Source organism: Protopterus annectens, chromosome 3.part0 (assembly GCF_019279795.1).
Source record: "Protopterus annectens isolate FY-2018-M chromosome 3.part0, PAN1.0, whole genome shotgun sequence".
Lineage (NCBI taxonomy): Eukaryota > Metazoa > Chordata > Ceratodontiformes > Protopteridae > Protopterus > Protopterus annectens.
In genome coordinates this window covers 1,874,888,897-1,874,911,774 of record NC_056731.1, presented here as the reverse complement: position 1 = coordinate 1,874,911,774, position 22,878 = coordinate 1,874,888,897, and the positions used below count along the sequence as shown (strand labels likewise).

The 22,878-nt window shown below is 42.1% G+C and overlaps 1 protein-coding gene across 6 annotated transcripts in view; it reads right to left on the bottom strand.

Moving 5' to 3' along the window:
* The window catches only part of SGCE (sarcoglycan epsilon), a 555,267-nt gene that overhangs the window by 300,597 nt on the left and 231,792 nt on the right, over positions 1 to 22,878 (bottom strand). For all 6 annotated transcript variants that reach the window (XM_044065943.1, XM_044065944.1, XM_044065947.1 and 3 more), the window contains 2 exons: positions 19,983 to 20,055; positions 9,139 to 9,337 (listed from right to left, as the gene is read on the bottom strand). In XM_044065943.1, the coding sequence (XP_043921878.1) occupies positions 9,139 to 9,337; positions 19,983 to 20,055 (272 nt within the window). The remainder of the gene's footprint in view (positions 1 to 9,138; positions 9,338 to 19,982; positions 20,056 to 22,878) is intronic.

Below are 22,878 nucleotides of genomic sequence, written 5' to 3'. Positions count from 1 at the left end.
ATAAAGCTTGAAGCTCCGAAACACGTCTGGCTGACGTGATGGCTACTAAAAAGACAGTCTTCCAAGTTAAGAATTTTAAATCACAAGTGGCTGCAGGCTCAAAGGGGGGTGAAGTAAGACCCTGTAAAACAAAGTTTAAATCCCAAGGCATAAGAGATTCCGATACCGGACGGTGAAGTAACAATGTGCCCTTCAGGAAAGCCTCACAGAGTCTATGTGCCATCAGGTTAGGCTCGTCTGCGACATGAAAGGTAGAGATCGCCGCCAACTGGACTTTAATGGTTGCGGCCGCTGAACCCTGGTTAAAGAGCATAGACAAGAACTCCAATACAGACGAAATTGGAGCTGTGTAAGGGTCAATCTTTTTGGCATGTGCCCAGATTGAAAACCTCTTCCATTTGCTGTAATAAATCTTCCTGGTCCACGGTTTATGAGAGGAAGATAAAATATGAACCACCTCCGGTGAAAAATGATGAAGCCTAACTAATGACGGAAGTGGAGTAGCCAGGCTGTCAACCGGAGGGTCCGAAGAGAGGGATGGAGCTGCCCTGACATGTGTGTCAGTAAGTCTGGTTGTGGGTCCAGAATCCAAGGAGCGCCCATAAGGTAGGGATGGAGAAAGGGGAACCAAATTTGACGAGGCCAGTGTGGGGCAATCAGAATCATTCTGCTTCCCAAAGATTGCGCTTTCTGAATAACCGATGAGAGCAAGGGGACCGGAGGGAAGGCATATAGTAGACCGGAGGGCCAATCGTGGACTACAGCGTCCCTGGGTGACTCCCCTTGGGGGGGGATCAACGTGAAGTAGCTGCCGCATTTGGCATTGAGCGGGCTGGCAAAAAAGGTTGCAGCAAGGCTGACCCCACCTGCGGAAGATCTGTTCCACAACTTGACAGTTCAGGGACCACTCGTAAGGCATCAGAATATCTCTGCTTAGCCTGTCTGCTATCACACTGGACTTCCCCGGAATGTGCGTTGCCACCAGAAAACATTGGGAAGACACTGCCCACTGCCACACTCGCATGGCCTCTCTGCAAAGGGGATATTACTTGGTTCCCCCCTGCTTGTTCAGGTACCACACCACTGACATATTGTCTGAGTGGATTGCAATAGTCCCGAGAGGAAGAAAACTCTGGAGTGCTTGCAATGCTAGTAGCACAGTTCTCATCTCCAGGACATTGATATGCAGATGCATCTCGTGCTCTTGCCATGTGCCTTGGACAGTCCTGTCTAGATAATGCCCCCCCCCATCTGGGAGGCATCCGTGGTCACCGTGGCAACCGGGGCACAGGAACGAAGGGCGTTCCCACATTCAGGTTGTCGGTGCAAAGCCACCAACTGAGATCCTGTTTGCACCTGTCTGTGAGGAGAATAGGATGAGAAAGTGGAAGACGTTGAAGAGACCACTGGGCAAAGAGAAGCCACTGAAGGAGCCTCATAGGTAACCTTGCCAGAGGGACTAACATAATCATAGCAGCCATTGTCCCCAACAGTTGGAGGACCCATCTTGCCTTCGCCCTTCTCAGAGGGAGCAAGGCATGAACTTGTTGTTGTAGGACTCTGATTCTCTCCTGAGGTAGAAATGCCCACATGAGGATGGTGTCTAGTTCGGCGCCTATAAAAGTGACACGCTGTGAGGGCAACAAGGCAGATTTTTCCTAGTTCAATGTGATGCCCAACTGTTGACATAGGTTGATAGTATCATCCCTGGTCTGAAGTAGTAGATGCCTGGTGGTGGCAGTAAGGAGCCAGTTGTCCAGATATGGAAACACTTGGAATCCCTGACATCTCAGGTGAGCAGTCACCATAGCCATGCATTTGGTAAACACCCAGGGGGCTGTGGTGAGACCAAAGGGCAGGGCTCGAAACTGAAAATGACTGGCTCCCAGTCGGAAGCGCAGGTGACTTCTGGATGCCATGTCCATCTTTATGTGGTAGTAAGCATCCTTGAGGTCGATGGAGCACATCCACACTTCTTTTCCCAACAATGGGAGAAGAGACTGTAATGTGACCATTCGGAACTTGGACTTCTGCACATGGGTGTTCAATTGACTGAGATCCAGTATGGGTCTCAGGTCCCCTGTCCTGTTCGGCACCAAAAAGAATCTGGAGTAAGTCCCTAATCCGATCTAGTCTGAGGGGACATGTTGGATGGCTTCTTTTTCTAGCAGCTTTGAAACTTCTGAAGCTGCGTAATCCCTTTGACTGGGTGGAACATCCGAGATTTTCTTGATTGAAGGGGGATTTGACGAGAAGGGAATGACATATCCTCCGGAAATTATTTGTAGAACCCATTGGTCCTGGGTGATGTCTTGCCAGGCCTCCAGGTATAATGAGATTCGACCCCCGACTGGCTCCAGAAATGCACAGTCAGGCCTCCCAACAGGAGCGGCGGTAGGAAGAACTACGAAAGGAATCGCAGTCTCCCGAGTTGCGGGGGCCTCCTCTGCCCCTAGGGCGGCGTCTTCCTGAATAACCACCCCCTCCCCTGCCTCTGGAGGGGTGCTCACCTTGTGCAGTGGGAAAAAAACACATTTTGTCACCCCTCTGGGCCTTGGGATAAGGCCTAGAGGGAAGGGAAAAACAGACTCCTATGGCAGACAGAGTTTTTCCCTCCTGCTCGCACCTGGTGAGAGTGTCTTTCACCTTGGTTCCGAACAAAGAGAAACCATCAAAAGGGGTGTCGGTGAATGAAGACTTGAAGGCCTCGGCGAAATGACAAAGGCGCACCTAGGCCTGTCTCCTAAGAGCAACTCCTGAACTTGCTGCCCTATTCGCTCCTTCGGCTGCGTAGGAGATTAGCCTCATGGAGGAGTTTGCAATAGAATTGAGGGTAGACAACTGAGCATTAACCATCTGGGTCACCCCCTCAGAAACGTTACCAGTGAGAGTATCTCCAAGCTCCTTGAGGAGATCTCTCTGGAGCCGTGTAAAGTGTGATAAATAATTCAGTGACCGTAAGGTAAAGGTCGTTGAAGAAAAGGTACGCTTCCAGTACTGGTCCATGGTCCTAGACTCCTTGTTAGGAGGATGGACGGTGGAAGAACTCGCGGCTAATTCCTTCTGAGTGGCAGCTGCCACCACCATGGCATCCACAGGGACTCCCTTGGACAGAAATTCCTTATCAAGAGGAGCAGACAAAAATTTATTGGGTCTCCTGGGGACTGGTTCCACAGTGTCAGGGGTTTCCCACGCCCTTCGACAAACCAAATCCAGAAGCTCGTTGAAGGGTGGAGATACCCAGGAGGCAGAGGGCTGAGCACCAAAGGCCTTCAGGAAGACTGACTCCTCCTCGGAGGGGGCTTTGGATGGCCAGGCACCTCTTTGCTTCAAAATCTCTAGGGTGTCAGAGAAAGAAACATCTTCAGAGGATGACATGGGGGACCCCTCTGATTCCTCGAGGTCGGTGTCTAAAGTGAGAGACTCATCCTGGGAATCTATGTGCTTCCTCTTGCACGTCTTCTTTCTGGGTGGCTTCTCAGGCAAAAACTCTGAGGGGCCCTCAGAAATGTGGGGACCACTCATGGGGGTACCCTGAGGCCTTGGGGCTCCGCTGTCTAGAGGTAGAAGGTGATCAGAGACCTGCACCGGTGTGGTAGGGGACAGAATGACCGACCCGCATGATGCCGCTGACGACCTGGCCAGCGTGCTCTACATGGCCTTGAAGGCTGGTCCCCCAAATCCGAAGAACGACCAGCCTCCGAAGCCACGACAGGAGTCAAACTTCCCCGCGTCAAAGCACCGAAAGGGAGACTAGGGGCTGAGAGGTGTCCCGAAGCCTCTCCCTTGGGTCCGAACTAAGAATCCTAGGTCCTGAACTCCGTGGACAGCGCCGATGGGGTCAGAGCTGATATTGGCACCAATAAGCCAGGAGGGTCTGTCGGAACCGACCTAGGGACGTCACGTGGAACCGAGCACTCCGGCTCCGAAAGCTGTGGTGTGCTCGGAGGAGGAAGTATCAAAATAGGTTGAGGGACCGGCTCAGGAGCCTACTGGGTCGGAGCCGAGAACAATTTTGCCAGAACCGGTGACTGAAGGAGTCTCTGCACCACTCTATCACTCTATAAGGTCCTGGAGGATTTAGAGGATAGAGAAGGAGATCTAGACCTCCTCTCCGAAGGGGACCTGTGATGAGGGGATAATGGCCTAACACTAGGCGATCGGCTCCGAACAGGTTCCAAGAAAACTGGAGCCGAAGCAGGTTCCATGACAACTGACAGTTCCTGTGGCCCTGAGGACAATGGAGCTGAGGATGTCGATGCAGACTTTGCTATTTTCTCCGGTGGCTCCGAGGAGACTGATGGAGCCGGAGATCTCTTTTTTGATTTAGAAGATTTAGCCTTAGAACTGGAAGCACTTTCCAGACCCTCCATGAAGGAGAGTTTCAGAAGTCCCTTCAAAATCAACTTATTCTTCTTTTCCTGAAGAACTCTCAGACTAAAAGCATGACAGAAGCTGCACAACTCCTGGAGATGAATCGCTCCCACACAATATACGCAGACGGAGTGTCCATCGGTAATGGACATTTTGTAACTGCACCTAGAGCACTTCTTGAAGCCCGAGGGCTTGTGCTCCTTAGAATCTTTAGACATAGTTAACCAACACTAAAAAATCACCAAGAAAATCAAACCCTGAAAAACAGGACCAACAGTCAAACAATCACAAGGCGGGGAAAAAACAACAACACACAACTACCACAAGATCTCTAAGTTAAACGATCCTTGGACAAACACAGGGGAGAAAGGACTAACACCTCTAATTTAAATGGTACTTAGTCCCTGTAAACTCAAAAAAAAAACACCAAGGAAGCAACGGGACAGACTAGGTCCTCTAACTGAAACGGGCCTAGCCCATTGGAAACAGCTAGTGGAATACCACAGAAAAAACGATCCAAAACACAATTTTTTTACAAGACAAGACAAGAACACACAATAGCTATTAAAATAGATTTTTGTTTGCAACAAATTTCTCTGATAGGAAGAAAAAAGGGTACTTAGCCACAGCCAAGAGCGAGACCACGTCCGAGCTACATGAGCGGCAAACGAGATCTGGGGATAGACAGCAGTGCAGCATGGGATACCATCTTAGCCTAGCTAACAGAAAGACTTAGAGCTAGAAAAGTTTGGCCGAGTCGGAGCCAATATTCGGCTCCGAACCCATAGGTAAGAATGTAGGCGAGATTGGACTAAATAACACAATGTGTTATTTCTATAATTTCCTCAAGTTTCAGAAAATGTTAGCACAAAGGTGTGGTTGCAAGAAGGTAGACAGATAAATAATTAAAATTAGAGATCCAAACTCGTGTAATTTGATTAGAGATCTGGAGCAAATAGGACAAGTATTTCATAAGCATTTTTGAAATCTATATGCAAAGTCAGAGGAAAGAAACAACTGTTTGCCTCTCTTACAAGATTTTCTAAAGGATGTACCAATTAGAAAAATAACAGAAGAAGGGAAGAATAGTCTAATCAGGCCTATTACAACACAGGAAATACTAGATCAAGGTAAGAAACCAGCTAGTGGCAAATCACCAGGATGGGATGAGACCCCCAAGAGACATTTGGAGAGAGGCAGAAAATGAATTAGCACCAATACTGATGTGTTTGTTTAATACAGTATCGGAAACCAAAAGGGTACCATACTCCTGGCAGGAAGCTGTAATATCAGTAATTCTAAAAGAGAAAAAAGGTCTCGTCTCTAGGGTCATATAGATCAACTGTTGTTCTAAATCATAAATACAAGCTATTTGTCTCAATAACAGCAGACAGAATAGGAAGACTGTTAGCAGACTTAAAGGAAAACCTCACTCCCGTTTGTCTTTTTTGATCTATATGACCCTGGAGACAAGACCTTTTTTTCTCTTTTAGAATTACTGATATTACAGCTTCCTGCCAGGAGTATGGCACCCTTTTGGTTAAGAAACCTGGATACTTATGTAGATAACTCTCTTATTCAGTCATCATATTTCAACTTTAGTTAGGAAATTCTTCTAACTGGCCCAGTTAATTTCCAAGGGAATGTCTTCAAGATTTGAATAAGTCATCCTACCACCGTACTCTTATCTTAACAACTCTGTCATTAAATACAATGCCCCCCCCCCTTTGGTATGTACATATCCAAGCATATCACTCAACTGGTAAAGCTTCAAAGACTTCTAATCTAGAAAATTAAAGGTCTTAAATCTTTCAACTACCCAACAAATTAGCATGAATCTCCTTATACTCATCTAGGTACACTGTTGTGAGGTGACTTGTGACTTGCTTTTCGAGCCATGAGTGACCCAGACCAATATGACCCCCTACTTACTCATAAAACCAGTGGCTCTACAAACGCCTGCACTAAGGACTTAAATGTATACCAACAAACAAACGAGAGTCTCTGGAGAGATAGGTTCCCAACTCAATGTATTCCCAGACTATGGAATAAATTACCATTACAGCTCAAAGAAAGTACTACTTTAGCTACCTTTAAGGCTAGTCTTGATGACTGGATGAGTAAACACAAATTTACAGCAGCATTATCATGTATGGTCTTGCTGGAAGTGGGAGGTGAGCAGTATAAAGTGCTTGAAAGGGGTGGCAAAAACGTTTGTGTGCCTAAAGGTGTATATGACTAGACATCTTAAGGTCCCTGTGTTTACTTGATTAGCATGTTCCTATATTCCTAAGTTTGTCAAACTACCCGTCTAAGAAATTAAATATTTTTGAGTAGGCAGTTCTGTGGAGCTGTTTATCTACTGGGATGCAAAACAACAGAGAAATGGGAAGACCCTATTTATTTTCCAACCAGAATATTTGCCTTCCCTCCTTGATTCTGCAATCCTAGAGTCAACATATTTAATTTTTCTGTGCCCTCCATTTCCTGCCAATTCCTCCTCTACCTTCATACAATTGACTCCTTTGTTCCACAGATACAAAGGCTGGGCATTCACAGGCATGGCGAGAGCCCTATGGCCAATTTGTTCCTGCTCAGGAATTACAGTTGACCCATCCAATCAGTGTTGAGTACCAGGTGGTAGGTAGCAGACCAACTTGCTCATCCTGCAGGCAGCCTACACTCTCCCCTGATACAAGTCTCCCTTAATGGCTCTCAGCTAACCTTCAAAGGGAAGCATGGCTCCACATGCTGAATTTCCCTCAGTTTACAATGCGAATGCACATGCCAGTGCATGCTTACTAGGCCAAACCATACATCTGTAACTCCTACTGCTTCTAGCAGGTGTCACCCATGTAGAGACAGAGGGCCATGTCCCTCTCTCCTCCAAAGATAGGTGAGTCAACAATGGCCGCTCATTCCCACCAGACTCTGCAAATTCCTAAAAACTGCCCCAGCTGCTAACTGAGACTGTCTGAGTCATACTTAGGGCTTTATCCCTCTGTGCCACAGAGCTGGAGTGGTGTACTTCATTTGGTGGGACATAGTTGTGAAGGTGAAGTCCTTCACGGTGCTCATTGCTTTAGTTTTTTTCAGAATCAGATCATTTACTTTAATTTTCATTCAGTGAAGTACTACAAAAATGCAAATTTATATGACTTCCATTCTTATAATCAAGCCTGCAACCAAAATGACCTCATGAGTTCTATTGCATTATTTCCTTAGCTAATCATTAGACATATGCCAAAGGTTAAATTACTTTGTAGAAACGTGTCTGTACTGTATTCCTACCTCAACAGCACATGCATAAGAGAAACAGCCCACAGGCATAAAGGTTTTGTTCCCAAGTATGAATGATAATCACGGGTTGAGTACTGTCTACAGTACCAGAAGGCCATCAGGAAAGAATGGGAGACCTGACAGCTGGCTACAGATCTCCAGTCATTTAACTGAGGGGGTGCAAGGAGGCAAGTTCACCTGTGCTATCTTCTAGGGAAGGCTGAAGGTCAGTCTTTGCAGTGCCCTGAATGATTCATGCAGTTTCCAAAGAGATCCTTGGACTCTATGCATAAGGAAGCATGCACAGTATCCACGTGTCCTGGTGCATTGCACAAATGAGCTGTTGGAACTGTAGGAGATTATGTGGTACCAAAAAACACAATTTCCTGTGACTGGAAATGGGCACCCTACCATCTGCCGTGGCAGTGGTGGCACATATACCAATACAGAGTGCTCTGAATGAACTGTAAACTAGATCCATAATATAGATTGAAAAGTACAAGTGAGTAATACAGCACATAGACTAAGGAGAAACCGACGTATAAAAAAATAAATACACAAAGCCACCTTGAGGTGTGAACCCTGGCTCTAGATGAAAAGGGGTTGTGGATGGATGGGTGGACACAGAACATTCTGGTTTAGGGATTGTTTCATAAGAATTCAGTAAATTATCACATGATCTCCTTTTCTTCATTCACGTGCTCTGAAATTCTTGGTCTGTCTCTCTCTTGCCATTAAATGCCACACAGTGAATATCTAGACAGTGTTACCACTTTTTGTACTCAATAGTAGGAGGTTTATTTCCTTTCACTTCCATTTACATGTCATATGACTTTAAAACAATAAATCCAATGAGTGCTCGGTTAAGAAACTTAAAACGTAGAAAAAAATAACAAAGCCAGTCAGTCCAGCAAGAAGGCACGAAGTTTAATAATCCACAAAAATGAACAACCAGTTAAGCGCTTTCGTCTGACACAACAGACATCTTCAGAACCATGTTCATAAATCAATTAACTGCTTAAAAACATACCTCATTACATACACACACAGATCTTGCTGTATATGAATAACTTAACCAGCATAAAATAATTTCAGTGACTGACTATGGATCAGATTTATTTTTATTTTACTTGGCAAGCTGAGAAACCCAATGGGCACAAGTGTTTTTTATTAGGGGCAACACAGGAGCACTTGTTTGGTAACTGACTTGCTTAGAGTCACACATTAGGTAAAAGGAGGCAGAAAGAACAGCATCATTCCCTGTGGACATCAGGAAGTAGCTTGTTAACAGCTGTGAGCTTTGACCTTTTCTACTAATTTTCTACAGTATCATATCCTTTGGAGACAGCAGACAAAGTCGTACATTCCAAACATTGGCATCTTGATATTCTGCTGGTATTTTTGCTTCATATGGATCATTCAAACTATTTCACAAAGATGCAGTTACTCAAACCACTTTTAAGTCCTAGATCCAGGCATACATACCCTTCTTTCAAGTCATTAATAGGAAGAGGGACTCTTCCACCCCTATCCAGTGCTGAGGTAATATTAATAGCATTCAGCCGATCTGGTTGCCATATATTTTTCACTGCTCCAAGGAAGTCTCCAATAACTTCACTGGCCAGCATCTCTTCTACATTCATATTCTTGATAAAAAATTCCACTTGGTAGGGCAATGGAAACTCTAATTTTGGAAGACAGAGAAACAACTATTAAAAGAAAATATAATTTATGATAATAAATAAAAATAACATTTATATAAACTTTACAGTTTAAACAGGATCTTGCTGACCATTTTCTGGTAGCAGGATAAAGGAGGTGGAAGCATAATTCCTAAAAAAAAAAAAAAAACAGAATAAAGCACTTGCTTCCCGAAGCAGCTTTCCACTAAAAGCAGAAAGTAAAACCCAAGCACAGGATTCACATGTCCCTGATTTTCAGGGATCTACATGCCTTTGTCTCAAAAGTGAGGGTATATCATTTACAAAATATATGACTGTAGCAAAGAGTAGCAAAATATTAAGTCACTTAGCAGAAATAGTATTTGAGAATTCATTTTCTTCAGAGAATGACCGTTAAATACAAATCCACTTACTTTAACAGCTTTCTAAATGAAGAATAGCTATAAATAAAAAAGTGTCCCTAATTTTGAGCCTTTGTCTAACTCTTGAATAAGCAGAAAGCTATTACACAAATATTTCATATACATATTTCATATACAGGTACCACCAATATGCAAGGTTTCTGATACAGTAAGTACCTAACTGTGACAGTGTCATGCCATTGTAGCCAAGGACAGAGAAACAAGTGAAACAGATCTGAATTCTGGTGAAGGCATTTACTTTCCTTATGATTTGAGCAAATTACTTAAACCCTTGTATTGTAGTCCAGCTAGATGTAACATGGTTAGTTTCACAAACTGTGATATACGAATCTTACTGTCTATGGCTTTAAGAGAGTTAGGGCTACTGGGATTATGTATGTTGTGGGAGACTCCCTTCAGAGTCAGTGTTCTGTAAACTGTCACTGTGTCAAGACCTGGGTCAAACCCTCTCCACTTGTTTTACTCTTGATAATAGCTGTTGTTTGGATACATGCAAAAGGCATTCTATCATAAATTAACTCTTTTTAACACCAGAGGCCACATTTTCATTCTGATCTGCATTTAAACTGCTTGCACGGCTCTGCTGACCCACCTGTTACTCAAGAGGGTTCTGCACTGTCACATGTTCACATTTTTCTTGAAAAAATAAATTTATTTTCATGCAGTACAGTCTTCAATCTCGTTTTCACATTAAAGGATAATTTTGTCCCAAAATATGTTTTCCTTCCTACCGAATAATCCTCATGCTTCCACTTATTAAAAAAAACAAAAACATGACTTAGCAGTTTCTTCCCGAGTGGTATTTTTATCTCAGTCAGTTTTCCCAGTGTACACCACGCCACAGCTGAATGAACTCTCATGATAAATTTTTTTTTTCAAATTCTTGCTAAGGAACACACATATCAAGGTACCTATAGCTTTTTTTCATACTTACTGGGATCATAAAGCTATCCAGGTTAAAATTTTACTTTCTTAATTGTGCTCTGACACTTAAACGTTGCATTCTTCCCTCCATCCCCTCAGTCCATAAACATATTAATCCTTTTATAGTCTGAAGATAAAGAAACCTGCTTAGCCACTGAGAACAATTTTAGAAATTAGCTGAGCTTTGCAAGCAGAAAATATATAGTCTAGTTGACTCAGGGAACAAAGATGGGTGAAAGATCCTGAAACTTGTACACTTTCACTTTTCAAAAAAAATTTAACTCAAGTTATTTCTTTGTTTTTCTGCAAGTACTTCTTACAAATTGTGTAACGTGGAGGAAGCAAACATAGTCACTGTAAACCAAGCACCTACACTTTTACTATGGATTCTCAAACGTAATGGTATTTCTCACTATTTCCATTCTAAATGGACAGAATTGAATCTGACTGCAAAGATGTTGTTGTTGTTGCGTCTTTCGGCTTTTCCCGGTTAGGGGCTGCCACAGCGGAACTCCGGTCCGCTAATGACTGGCAGTAGATTTTTACGTGCCGAGTTGCCAGCCCTGACGAACGAACCAACGAAGGTATGCCCATTCACGCATGTCTCCACAAAGAAGATGCTCTACCTGGGAATCGAACAAGACGTCTTACTGTGAGGCGACAATGCTACCGCAGCACCTCCAAGGTGAATTCATCTCATCAACTTTGCCCTCACAGTGCATTGTGGGTAACTCTGAAGACAAGAAGACAACTGAGAACTCGTTGGTCAGGTCTGACCATAAGCTAATCATCCTTGACATCCACATCCCACCCCCACCCCCCCAGCAAGGAAACCTCCGTAAAAAACTTCTCCAAAGCCAACTTCATGCTATTCAAGTCAGAAGTGACAAACTTCATGACACCCATCCAGATGGGAACTGAAAGCTCGACTGCTGAATCCTACACTAAGGCACTGTACGAGCACATCCACTCTTGCATGAATCGTGCCATCCCCAATAGAACCAAGACACTCTCTTCCAAAAAAAAGGAAGCCAATCTGGTGGTCCATTGCCATAAACAAACTTTACAACAAAAGTAAGAAACTGTTACAGAAAAGAGGAAAATCCCAGGATGCAAAAAACTCCCTTACCAGCCTCAGTAAGAAGCTGAGATCCCTCATAAAATCCTCCAAAGCTAGTTACGAAAGTAAAATTGCCAAAGATTCCAAAGGCAACCACAAGGCATTCTATAGCTATGTCAAGAATCTAAATGGCAATGCTCAGATCTGCTCTGAGCTACAACGGAATGGCATTAAATATACTGATCCCAAGGATATTGCCAATATCCTGGCAGATCGATTCAGTGCAAACTTCACCCCCCCCTCTCACCACCTAAACGGCCCATCTCAATACCGAAAGATTGCCAAATTCTGTTAATAACGGCCACACAGGTAAAAAAGTACTCTCCAAAGCTAACAATACAGCACCCATGGGACCAAACGACTTCCCAGGCTGTGTACTACATGAGCTAAAAAAATGAACTGGCACCTCACCTAGGTGTCATGTTTAATTATAGTCTCACCTCAGGCTTCGTGCCCACTGAATGGCGCACAGCTACAGTTATCCCACTCCACAAGGGGGGATCCACCTTGGATCCCGGGAACTACCGCCCCATCAGTCTGAAGAGCCTGATCTGCAAGCTCATGGAACGTATTATCATGGAACTTACAAACAAAGACATTGGCAACCTTCAAACACTGGACCCCACACAGTTTAGGTTCGTGAAGGGGCAATCTTGTCTCCTGAACCTGACTGACTTCTTCGAATCAGTCTCCAGAGCCGTGGACAAGGGTAAGGTGATCCACATAGTCTATCTAGACCTCGCCAAGGCCTTCGACACCATCCCACACTCTGGAATCACAGATAAACTTACTGAGCTGGGCATTAATCCCTACGTCACTCGATGGACTGCCAACTGGCTTACTGACAGAACCCACACTGTAAAAGTAGCCGACTCTAAATGCAGCTCCAGACAAGTGACAACTAGAGTACCTCAGGATTCAGTCCTGGGACCGCTCTTATTTGGCATCTACTTGTCTGCAGTACAGGCCAACACTAAGGGACTCTGGCTAACAAAGTTCGCAGATGACTGCAAACTGGGAGCCATTACTGAATTCCCAAATGATGTGGATATTCTACAAAAGGACCTTACAGAAACAGATGCTTGGTGCCAGAGCCATGGGCTCAAGCTCAATGTCAAGAAATTTATAGTTATCCCCTTTGGGAAAAAACACGTACCCGTGAATTACCACATAGGTGGCAGTACACTAAACACCAAAAGTGTGATAAGAGACTTAGGGACACAGGTGGACAGTGGTCTCACCTTCGATAACCACATCACTACCACAGTCAGGAAATCCTTCTATGTGGTACACCTCATCACTAAGGGCTTTTCATCCAGAAAAAAAGGAGGTCATTGTTCCACTGTACTTATCCCTCATTAGACCCATTATAGAATGAAACGCTCCGTTTGGTATGTATCTCTCAAGACATCTGCAACGACTGGAAAGGCTGCAGAAATACCTCACTAAAAGAATCACAGGCCTAAAGCAGATGCCCTATGCTAACTGTCTAAAAAAACTCCACCTATACTCTGTCGCATATCGTCTACTCAGAGGCGAACTCTGCTTAACATACAAGGCCATGTCAAACCCAGAGCTGTTGGACATTCTACACTTAAAGAAATCCCAATCCCTCAAAGACACACGCTCCAGGGATCTAAACCCTGTCATCACAATGAACAAAACATGATGGAAGGATAAGTTCCTGACCCAGAAACTCTCAGACTCTGGAATAGACTGCCCATACATGTCAAGCAGAGCACCTCTTTGGCCCTCTTCAAAAGGAATCTTGATGATTGGATGGGAGATAGGAAATTCACCCCAGGGATTATGTCAGTCACCCTGCTAGACAGGGGTCCAGGGAAGTAAATACTGTGGGAAGAAATAGCCAGGGAATTGTTATGGCTAGGCTTGTATAGGCCCTAGGGCTGATGGCCTAGTACCAACCTATGAACCTATGAACCTATAAGAAGGAAGAGAAGACTAAGAAAACTGGAAAAAAGCATGGCATGCTAGCAATTGGAATTATGTAAGAATACCACTAATTACAAATAGATTATAGTAGGTGGTCTGTAAAGGAAGATTCTGAACAAAGAGTGCAGTGAGAGGTTAGTTATGGATTCACATCACTAAGATGCACATCAAAAAAAGAATCCACTGTAATCAAAACCTAAATGCATAAATATACAAACATTCGAACACAGGTAAAAAGCTATTTTTGCAAGGGGAGCAAGCCCTCCTGTACCCTCCATGTTGTGGATGAGATTCCCCATACACCCCCTCACTCATACATACATACTAAAACCATGGTTTTATTACAGTGGGGAGAGCAACTAAAATCTAAACGGTATATATGTACAGAAAAGCACAATTCCACATTGCAGCATTGCAATAAAATGTGTTATTCAAAACAAGCAGAGAAAAAATATATACAATATGTAATAAAAGTTGACAATTTTAAACAAATTAAAAAAACGAATGAGAAAAATGCTGACACTAAAGTTGTAATACTTCCAATAACAAAACAAAACCATGGAGAATGCTGCTTCCAATAAAATGGGATCCTGACAAGCCCAATCAGCTATTGAAATTCCACTGAATTGTCAATGACTAACCTCTGATTATCCTATATGCCACTTGTAAGTACAGCACCACAAAAAAATCTTTTTCTAAGATCAAGCTATGATATGTACAAAGGAAGGAGTGTGGAAAAATCAAGCTTCAGTCTGTCCACAGACGACCATACACTTACAACAGGGAAGGGCAGTTATCTTTCAAGAGTTTCAGGAGATGTCAGAATTGTTAGTAAAAGACGATACTTTTGGAGTGGCAGAAAGAAGAAGGAAGAGGAGGCAGGTCTGCCTTAGACAGTAAGAGACCCAAAATACTTGGGGCTAAAGGTGAAGCAATTGTGAAGAAAACTGCAAAGGTAAATTACTATGAGGGGATGATGCAAGAATTGGTGATCCTTCTCAGTAGACAGAAAATATTGATATGTCTAGCTAGAATAACTCAATATATTGCCCAGAATGGAGTATGTAATGTGGTGTTCAACATATATACGTATTGTAGCAACATCCCAACAGGAAGAAGAAATGGGGCAATTGAAAAACTACAAAAACTACTTCAGGCATAACAGTAAAACGGGATGAGGTTAATGATAAGTATGGATAATACATTTATGAGGGAAGAGGTTGGTGGGTAGGAGTCTTGTAAGAACATGTGACAATCACAATATTAGACAGGCAATGAAGTAACACTACAGAATACACTAAGACAGAGAGACAGTACAAGAAGAGATGTCCAACAGAACCGGATGAGGAGCTGTGAGGCATGGAGAGAAGTACAACGCAAGAAGAAAATAAGTCAGGTTCTGCAGGAATGGACTGTTCAAGGTAGAAAGGAAGAACATGAGTAATAAGAGTTATGAGAACAAGGGATAATATACTGATGTCGGCTGCTGAATGACTACGGGGAAGGTTAGGAACTTTTAAAAACAATAGGGAACGATTTCAGCTAGGGCATCAGGAGTGATTAGAACACAGGAAGGTAAGACGCGGTATTAAGTAAGGAAACGATGAAGAGGAAAGAAGAAAGGAATGAAAGGTGACAGGGAAAGCCCAGGAAGCATGGGAGAGAGAATTAGGGGTTGAAAGTCAGAAAGATGCATGTCACAAAGTAACAGCTTTGAGTATATGGACAAGGTGCTCAACAGACAGACGTGTTTACTGTATAGTGATACCTATACAATGACAGGCTGAGGAAAAAGAATGAGATGGTCACTTTTGGAACTGTGGAGAAACCCAGACAGCTTTAGGCACCACCAAACCCTACGGTGTCTGGGGGCCCCCATCCACAGCAAGTTATCCTATTTTGATATTTTTTTACATGTTTGCAAAACCAACAAAAGCTTGTAAAGGAATTTTGTGCACCTAATAAACCAGGTATTTATAATAACGGTGTTTTATCGAGTAAGAGGCTTCACAATTTCATTAACTCTTTTTCTACTGACATAGTGCCCTAACTTAGCTAAATCCTGCTCGCGGGCATTTTCTCCACTAAAACTAAAATCATAGCCAGCTTTAGGCACTTGCAGTACCCATGGCTGTAGGAGGCCTCCTAATCATCCTTGCCTGTATCTGAGGGCCCTGCAAAAGCTGCCACATGTTTGGAAAAAATAAGGAAAAAAATATTAATCATTTTCCGATTACATGCTTTATCTGAAGAAGCAGGGTTCTAATATGGCCCTGTTAGGACAAAGATGATAATCAGAGAATGAACATTAGAGAGGAAAGTGTTAGAGATCAGCATCCCAGAATGACCGATCTCAGTTCTTTCCTTGGATTTTAAGAAATAAAGCTGATGCTCCAGATCTTCAGAGATGATTTTCTCTTTCAGGGAGTTTTATAAATGCTGGCAGAATAACAAGTACTATCACGTTCAACTTCTTTGTTCACGAATTCTTGGCAAAGCCAAAAATATTAGCAGAATAAAGGCTCAAATTAGGAACACGTTTTAAACATTACTCTAATTAATTAAAAAGTTAATAGCATCACACATGTTGCATCAACATGCATGTTTTGGACAATAAGAAGTATGAAACTGTCTGTTTTTAAGGAAAGTATGTAATCCTAAAAGATTTACCAGGAACACAGCAAAATTATGAGGCAACAATAGGGACATTCTATGAAATCAGGGACAACGGCATGTATGCATTACTCCTCAAAATGAAAGTGACTTAACTCTGCTGTTGTTTGATGACTTTTAAACAACAGTCACTGATCTGGTGTGGCGGTACTAGTGTTGCACAGTGTATTGCTATTTGCTGAAATTGGTGTAAAAGTAGTATTGCTTTGGCTTATGATTATGTGTGTGCTGCAATGTAATAGTAACAACCTGGCCATAATTTCTTTATTTCTTTCACTTACAACCACACTTACACACACCTTACATGTCATTAGTGTCAGGAAAAGGATGAGTGAAAGCAACTGTTCATCACCACTGTGGTGCAGTGAGTATTATTGCCATTTCACAGTGCTTTGTTCTGATTGAGCTCTTGGCTAATTTTTTTTTCTGTGAGGAGTCTGCATGCTCCCCCATCTGTGCACACATCATTCCATGAGCTCTGGTTAACCCCAGTACCTCGAAAACATGCAGCAGATGAAATAGAATTCCTCCAGTTTCACTGAAGGTGAACGTGCAGTGTGTGTGTGTGTGTGTGTGTGTGTGTGTGTGTGTGTGTGTGTTTAAAAACATATGACTGATTTTTATCTCTGCCCACACAAAACAGTGCAGGGCACATACATAGGTCTCATGGGTAGCAGTAAAAGATGTAGTTAACACGTAATTATATGTCAAAAGTAAGGCAAAACACATTATAGAACATTCAGAAACTTACAGCTTCCATGTGAGTATGGTGGCCCCACACCCCAGACTGTATGAATGGATTCTGACATGGACTTTATGGTGGCGTATGCCCTCAACTCTACCTATTACAAAACCAGCCCAACTCAGAGGTTTGTACAAAAGGTTGTTGTAGGTTATATGGTGGGTTGGGGATGATGTAGTTATTACTTATTTAATTTTCATTATAATCAAACCATAGAGGTGTTCACTGGAGGTCATTATAGCTTGTTTGGGGCTGAGGACAGTGTGGTAATTTATAGATGTGCAAAGAAGGTTTTTCTAGCTTGTCTAAAGGCAGTGTACTGTCAAGCAGCAACAAAGTGGAATACATTACTGTAATTACTGTTTTCAATTTCCTCACAATCACACATCATTCAAGTATAAAGGTGGCTGCTTTAGTACCATGGGTGAAGAGGCAGGAGGCATGCTGTGCACGACAGCAGTCAGATGAAATACATGACTGCGGCTATATAAACCTCTGCACGGGCAGCAACTGTCCTTTTTTGGAAGACAGGGACATAGGCAGCATTCCCAGATAAGACGTACGCATTCTCGAAAACAACTGTCTTGTTAGTTTATTGTGAGCTACTATTTTGTCACTTTTGAAGATTAAGCCTAGGCAAAACATAAGTCTTTCCTGAAAGAAAAAAAAAGACTGAAAGTCGTTCTTTTCTAACTGATGTGTTTTTCTCAGGCCACCAGTGGTAAAATGCTCTAAAATGCACTTCAGAGCAGCTATAACCCTATGGCTTCTGGGGCCCTGACTTAATCAAATTATTTTCTAAATGGTTATTACTATGCCATCTTGGCCAAGTAGGATATATTGAAAGGATGCAAGTAAAACTAAAGCTGAGCAACACTAAATTCATTTCCTTAATCCTAAATTCTGTACAAGCGATCACTGGATGAAAATGTGTAAAAGAAAAAAAGAAAAAATGACATCCAAGCATAAAGAAAGTCTTGTTTTCTTGAAAATGCTAAAGAGTAAGGCAAATATGAGACAAGGAAGAAAACAAGCAATGTACACTGGAGGGTTGGAGTGTGTGTGTGTGTGTGTGTGTGTGTGTGTGTGTGTGTGTGTGTTGGGGGGGTGAAACTGTAGGCAATGCCTATGGCGCCATTTCACCCAGGTCAAGCTCTGTACATAGAGTTGTTGCAATATACCATCATTGCAACTAAATGTCTGGAACTGTGAATCTCCCTCTGTGAAATGGGCCAACACAGTGTGACACACAGGCCTGTTGTAATCTTAAAGCATTGTAGCTACAGTTCAGTCTGGGTGTACGACTCCTAAAAACTCTGCGACATGAACTTAAAGGTTGCTTGGGAGGGGTGGCAGTGACAGGGTGATGTGCCCAGGGGGCTCTCAATTTAACATTTACTGGGGTCCCCCAAAATGCTAACACCAGCCCTGGCGGGAAAGAAGAAAAGGTATAGTTAATGCAGATAATATGGGAACGTAGGCAGGTTAAGAGATTTGGAAGAGTACTTGAAGGTACTAGTAAGAAGCATCAATAACTAATCACAACAAGATAAGTATTTAAAATGGGGCTTTGGAGTTAAGAAAAAGGTGAGGAGGGGAGATAGAGTAACTGATGAAAGCAATGTACATATGTTTGTTTGTTTATTTATTATTTATTTATTTATCATTTGCTAACCGGGAAAGTCCAACTTAGAACAAAGCCAATTTTCAGCGGAGGCCCTGGGAGAAATGCTCCAGACGTATGTCTTTGTAACATGGGAGGAAACCGGAGCACCCGGAGGAAACCCACACAAATGCAGGGAGGAATGCAAACTCCACACAGGAGGCACTCCAGCCAAAAATCGAACCGGAGAATTTCTTGGTTAGGAGATTTGGAAGTACTTGAAGGCACTAGTAAGAAGCATCAATAATTAATCACAACAAGATAAGTATTTAAAATGGGGCTTTGGAGTTAAGAAAAAGGTGAGGAGAGGAGATAGAGCAACTGATGAAAGCAATGTACATATATTTATTTATTTATTTATCATTTGTTAACCGAGAAAGTCCAACTTGGAACAAAGCCAATTTTCAGCAGAGGCCCAGGGAGAAATGCTCCAGATGCATGTCTTTGTAACATGGGAGGAAACCAGAGCACACATAGGAAACCCACATGAATGCAGGGAGGACATGCAGACTCTACACAGAAGGCACCCCAGCCCAGAATCGAACCGGAGAACCTCTTGCTGTAAGGTGACAATGCTACCACTGCACCAGAAGAAGGAGGCAAAAACTGCCACTCATTTGGAACCTTTGCCCATTTTCTGTTTCTGTCCCTGATCCTAGAGATAAAAATGGCAATAAAGATTAGGCCAAGCCATAGTCCTCTCTGTGTAATACCTTATACCTCCTGTAGTGGGGGCCAATGGGATATGTGCAAATTACCCCTTAAGAACATACCTGTGTTTCAGATACATAGCTTATGAATGCCCGTAAATTTTTTTACTTTTAAGTCTTTATGGGTATAATCAGGCCAATAAAGCCAAACCCCATTAGCTGCAGACATGCATGTTTCAGCCTTTTCTTGATCTTGTCAGCACAACATATGTGGATGCGTTACTATACTTTAGAAAAATTGAGCTTAAAATCAAGCCTGATGTCCATAAACAGTGTGATTAAGCTCATGAAAAATTCATTTCATTTTATGAAACAGAATATTTGCTTATACTGTAGAATGATTAGACACTTACATTGCATGATAAAAAGTATTAGAAGTTAAAAACATCTCCTACAAACCATTTAAATGAGTTGAATTAAATATTTTGCTCCTTACTTACCATCAGCTGGAATAATATTAATAATGAGATTATGTCTTGCTGTCTCAAAGGTACGTCTGTTGTAGGCAGTTATCTGCAAAGAAAAACAGTATTTCTAATGACTTGGTCTTAATTAACTTGACTTTTCTCCAGATTTATAAAGCAGTGTCCAGATTAACTCAAACTACATAAATGCAGTAGCATGTCACAACTAATCCACAATAAGTTCAGTTAATGCAATTGACTTTTTGCCCCTCTGCCTTGACAAACATCATGAGACTCATCCCCGTCATCTTCAATACCAGGGATGTATCCACTACAATATGGGGAGTCAAGCCAACCTGAGGAGGCCATCACATGGGTAGCTACGAGAGATTTGACCCTGCTTGCATGTGGTCTTTACCCTCTGACAGCTGTGAGCGTGCACCTTCATTCCTTTTCCATATAAGTCTGGCGTAGCCCCTTGGGCTTTATGTTGTCCTATCTTTCCTGTCCCTGGACAGGGAGCTATATCATATATGGTTCTCAGCAGCTTTACACCATCTAGGATGCAAGCTATGGAGGCTTTCCTGTTGTTAGTGTTGGTTCCTCCCTTGTGGTGACATGTGCACCTGCATCACTATAGACTGACAGTGGTTTTACATCCTAGGCATGCGTGCTCTTTTGAATGTAAGGACAACAGCTACCATGAATGACCTGAGTAGCCACAGCACATGCCCTTCCTGTTACTGGAACCTGCTTACCTGCTGTCCATGCTCTGGGCCTCTGCCCTATCAGTGAAGAAGCAGCTGAGCTAGCCAGGAACCACAACACCCTCTACCCAGGATGGACAAGTCAAAGCCACTCATTTTACTGCCCTGGCTCTTCTGTTACCTGAGCCACTAAATAAACTCAGGTCATCTAGGTCATAGTTGTGAGGTTTATTCCTGTGTGCCACAGAATTGGGAGTTAATAGAGTTAATACAATGGACTTAATATAAGATATCAATATATTTGTTTCAAACCACCAATAATATATCACTTGAAACTTTAAAATTATGCAACAACACTTTGCTGTAATATAGGCTGCCTTTTGCTATATTACTATAAAGCTATTGCTTCCATGTTTATTTCAGAGTTCCCTGTGAACCAACTATTAAAATTCTCATTCTTTAGCTGGGATTCCATTTCCAAAATGTGCAGGCATTTATGCTGCATGTAATTCTGGTTAAACAGTACCAGCTCATTAAAAATAATGGCAGTATAGTAGATTAATTCATGGATTCTCCTCTATGCTTTTGCTACCATGGGCCAGATTCTGAAAGAATAAAGCAGTGGTATGAAGTGACTTTTACACAGTGTTCACAATGCTCGAATGTCACCCCCAGGAAATAAGGGAGGAAGAGGGGTGGGCCAGTCCAATAGTACTCAGAATATAAGGTGTGACCATTGTCCAGATAAAGTCAATTTTTGTATCTCTGAAGAATGATCACAGTCTACAACATTCCACAGAAAGGAATCTCTTTATACATTTATGGTGTAAAAAGTATTTATTCAGCATCATATGAATGACTGCATTTTGGATCAAGGCAGTGTGGGGTGATAAAGAGCTATGGGGTATATGAGAGTGTAGAAAATCAAATGATAAATATCAAAACCCATAGCAGTATTAAACATTCAAAAGTGTGCACAAGTCAATATATGTCTACATTGTACACACAAGTCAATATATGTCTACATTGCACATAACGTCTGCAAACCTTAAAATCCTTCAATATATATAGACATCTGGTAAAAGGCAGCACAGTAATTTGCGCTTATTTAGATACTATGATAAACACTTCCCCTTTTTACACCTAAATCTTCATTCAGAAGATAAAGGATCAGCCAACGTTTGGCTATTATTCTTCTGATGTAAAAACAACAATGAACGTAAGTGGTAAACTTTTCTACAAGGTATTTGGTCATGTCGATGTTTATATTATAATTTTTTTTTCTAGCCATAGCATAGCATCTTCTGTTTGTTGTCAACCACCTTATATATAAATCTATGAATAAAACCATCAAGGTATGTGCATATTCATCCTCAGTACTAATTAATTTTATACTTGTTAATTGGTACATAGGGTAGTTAGGATGACTACTATTTCAGGACAGTAATGAATTCTTACAAAATGGTTTTCTATACAAAAGTCTCTAATGAACCATCCATAGTCTTTGTGATTTTTATATCCAAAAACTCAATGATCAATAATTGTGTTCTAAGAAAAAACTATATACAGAACAGATTAGAATTCAAGTATGTTAAATGCTTATATCTGGATTATTTTTGATAGAAAGAATCTTTGCATATTTAATAAAAATCAGCATATTGTTGAAATCTGTTCTAAATAAAAAATTAAAAACAGGAAGGGGGATCTACTGTATCATAGTAATAAGATAAAATGTCATTAGAATTCAGAATGGAAATATATGTATGATATGAAGGTCACAGCAAATAAAAGCAAATATTTATGGAGTCACCATAACTGGCAACCAAACACCCCCCCACACAAAAATAGAATATAGTGAAGGAATATTTATCACTGTATATGATAGATGGTGCTGCACATGCTCTCACAGTACAATTTGCAGTGTATTATGGATGGTACTGCACATGCTCACATACTGTGGCATACAGTGTTTTGTAAATGGTACTGCACATGCTCTCATAGTGCAATATGTGGTGTTCTACAGATGGTACTGCACATGGTTCCATACTGCACGATGTGATGTACTGCAGATAGTACTGCACATACTCTCATAGTGCCGTATGTGGTGTACTGTAGATGGTACTGTACATGTTCTCATACTGTAGCATGCAGTGCTCTGTAGATGGTACTGCACATGCTCTCGTAGTGAAATATGTGGTGTTCTACAGATGGTACTGCACATGGTC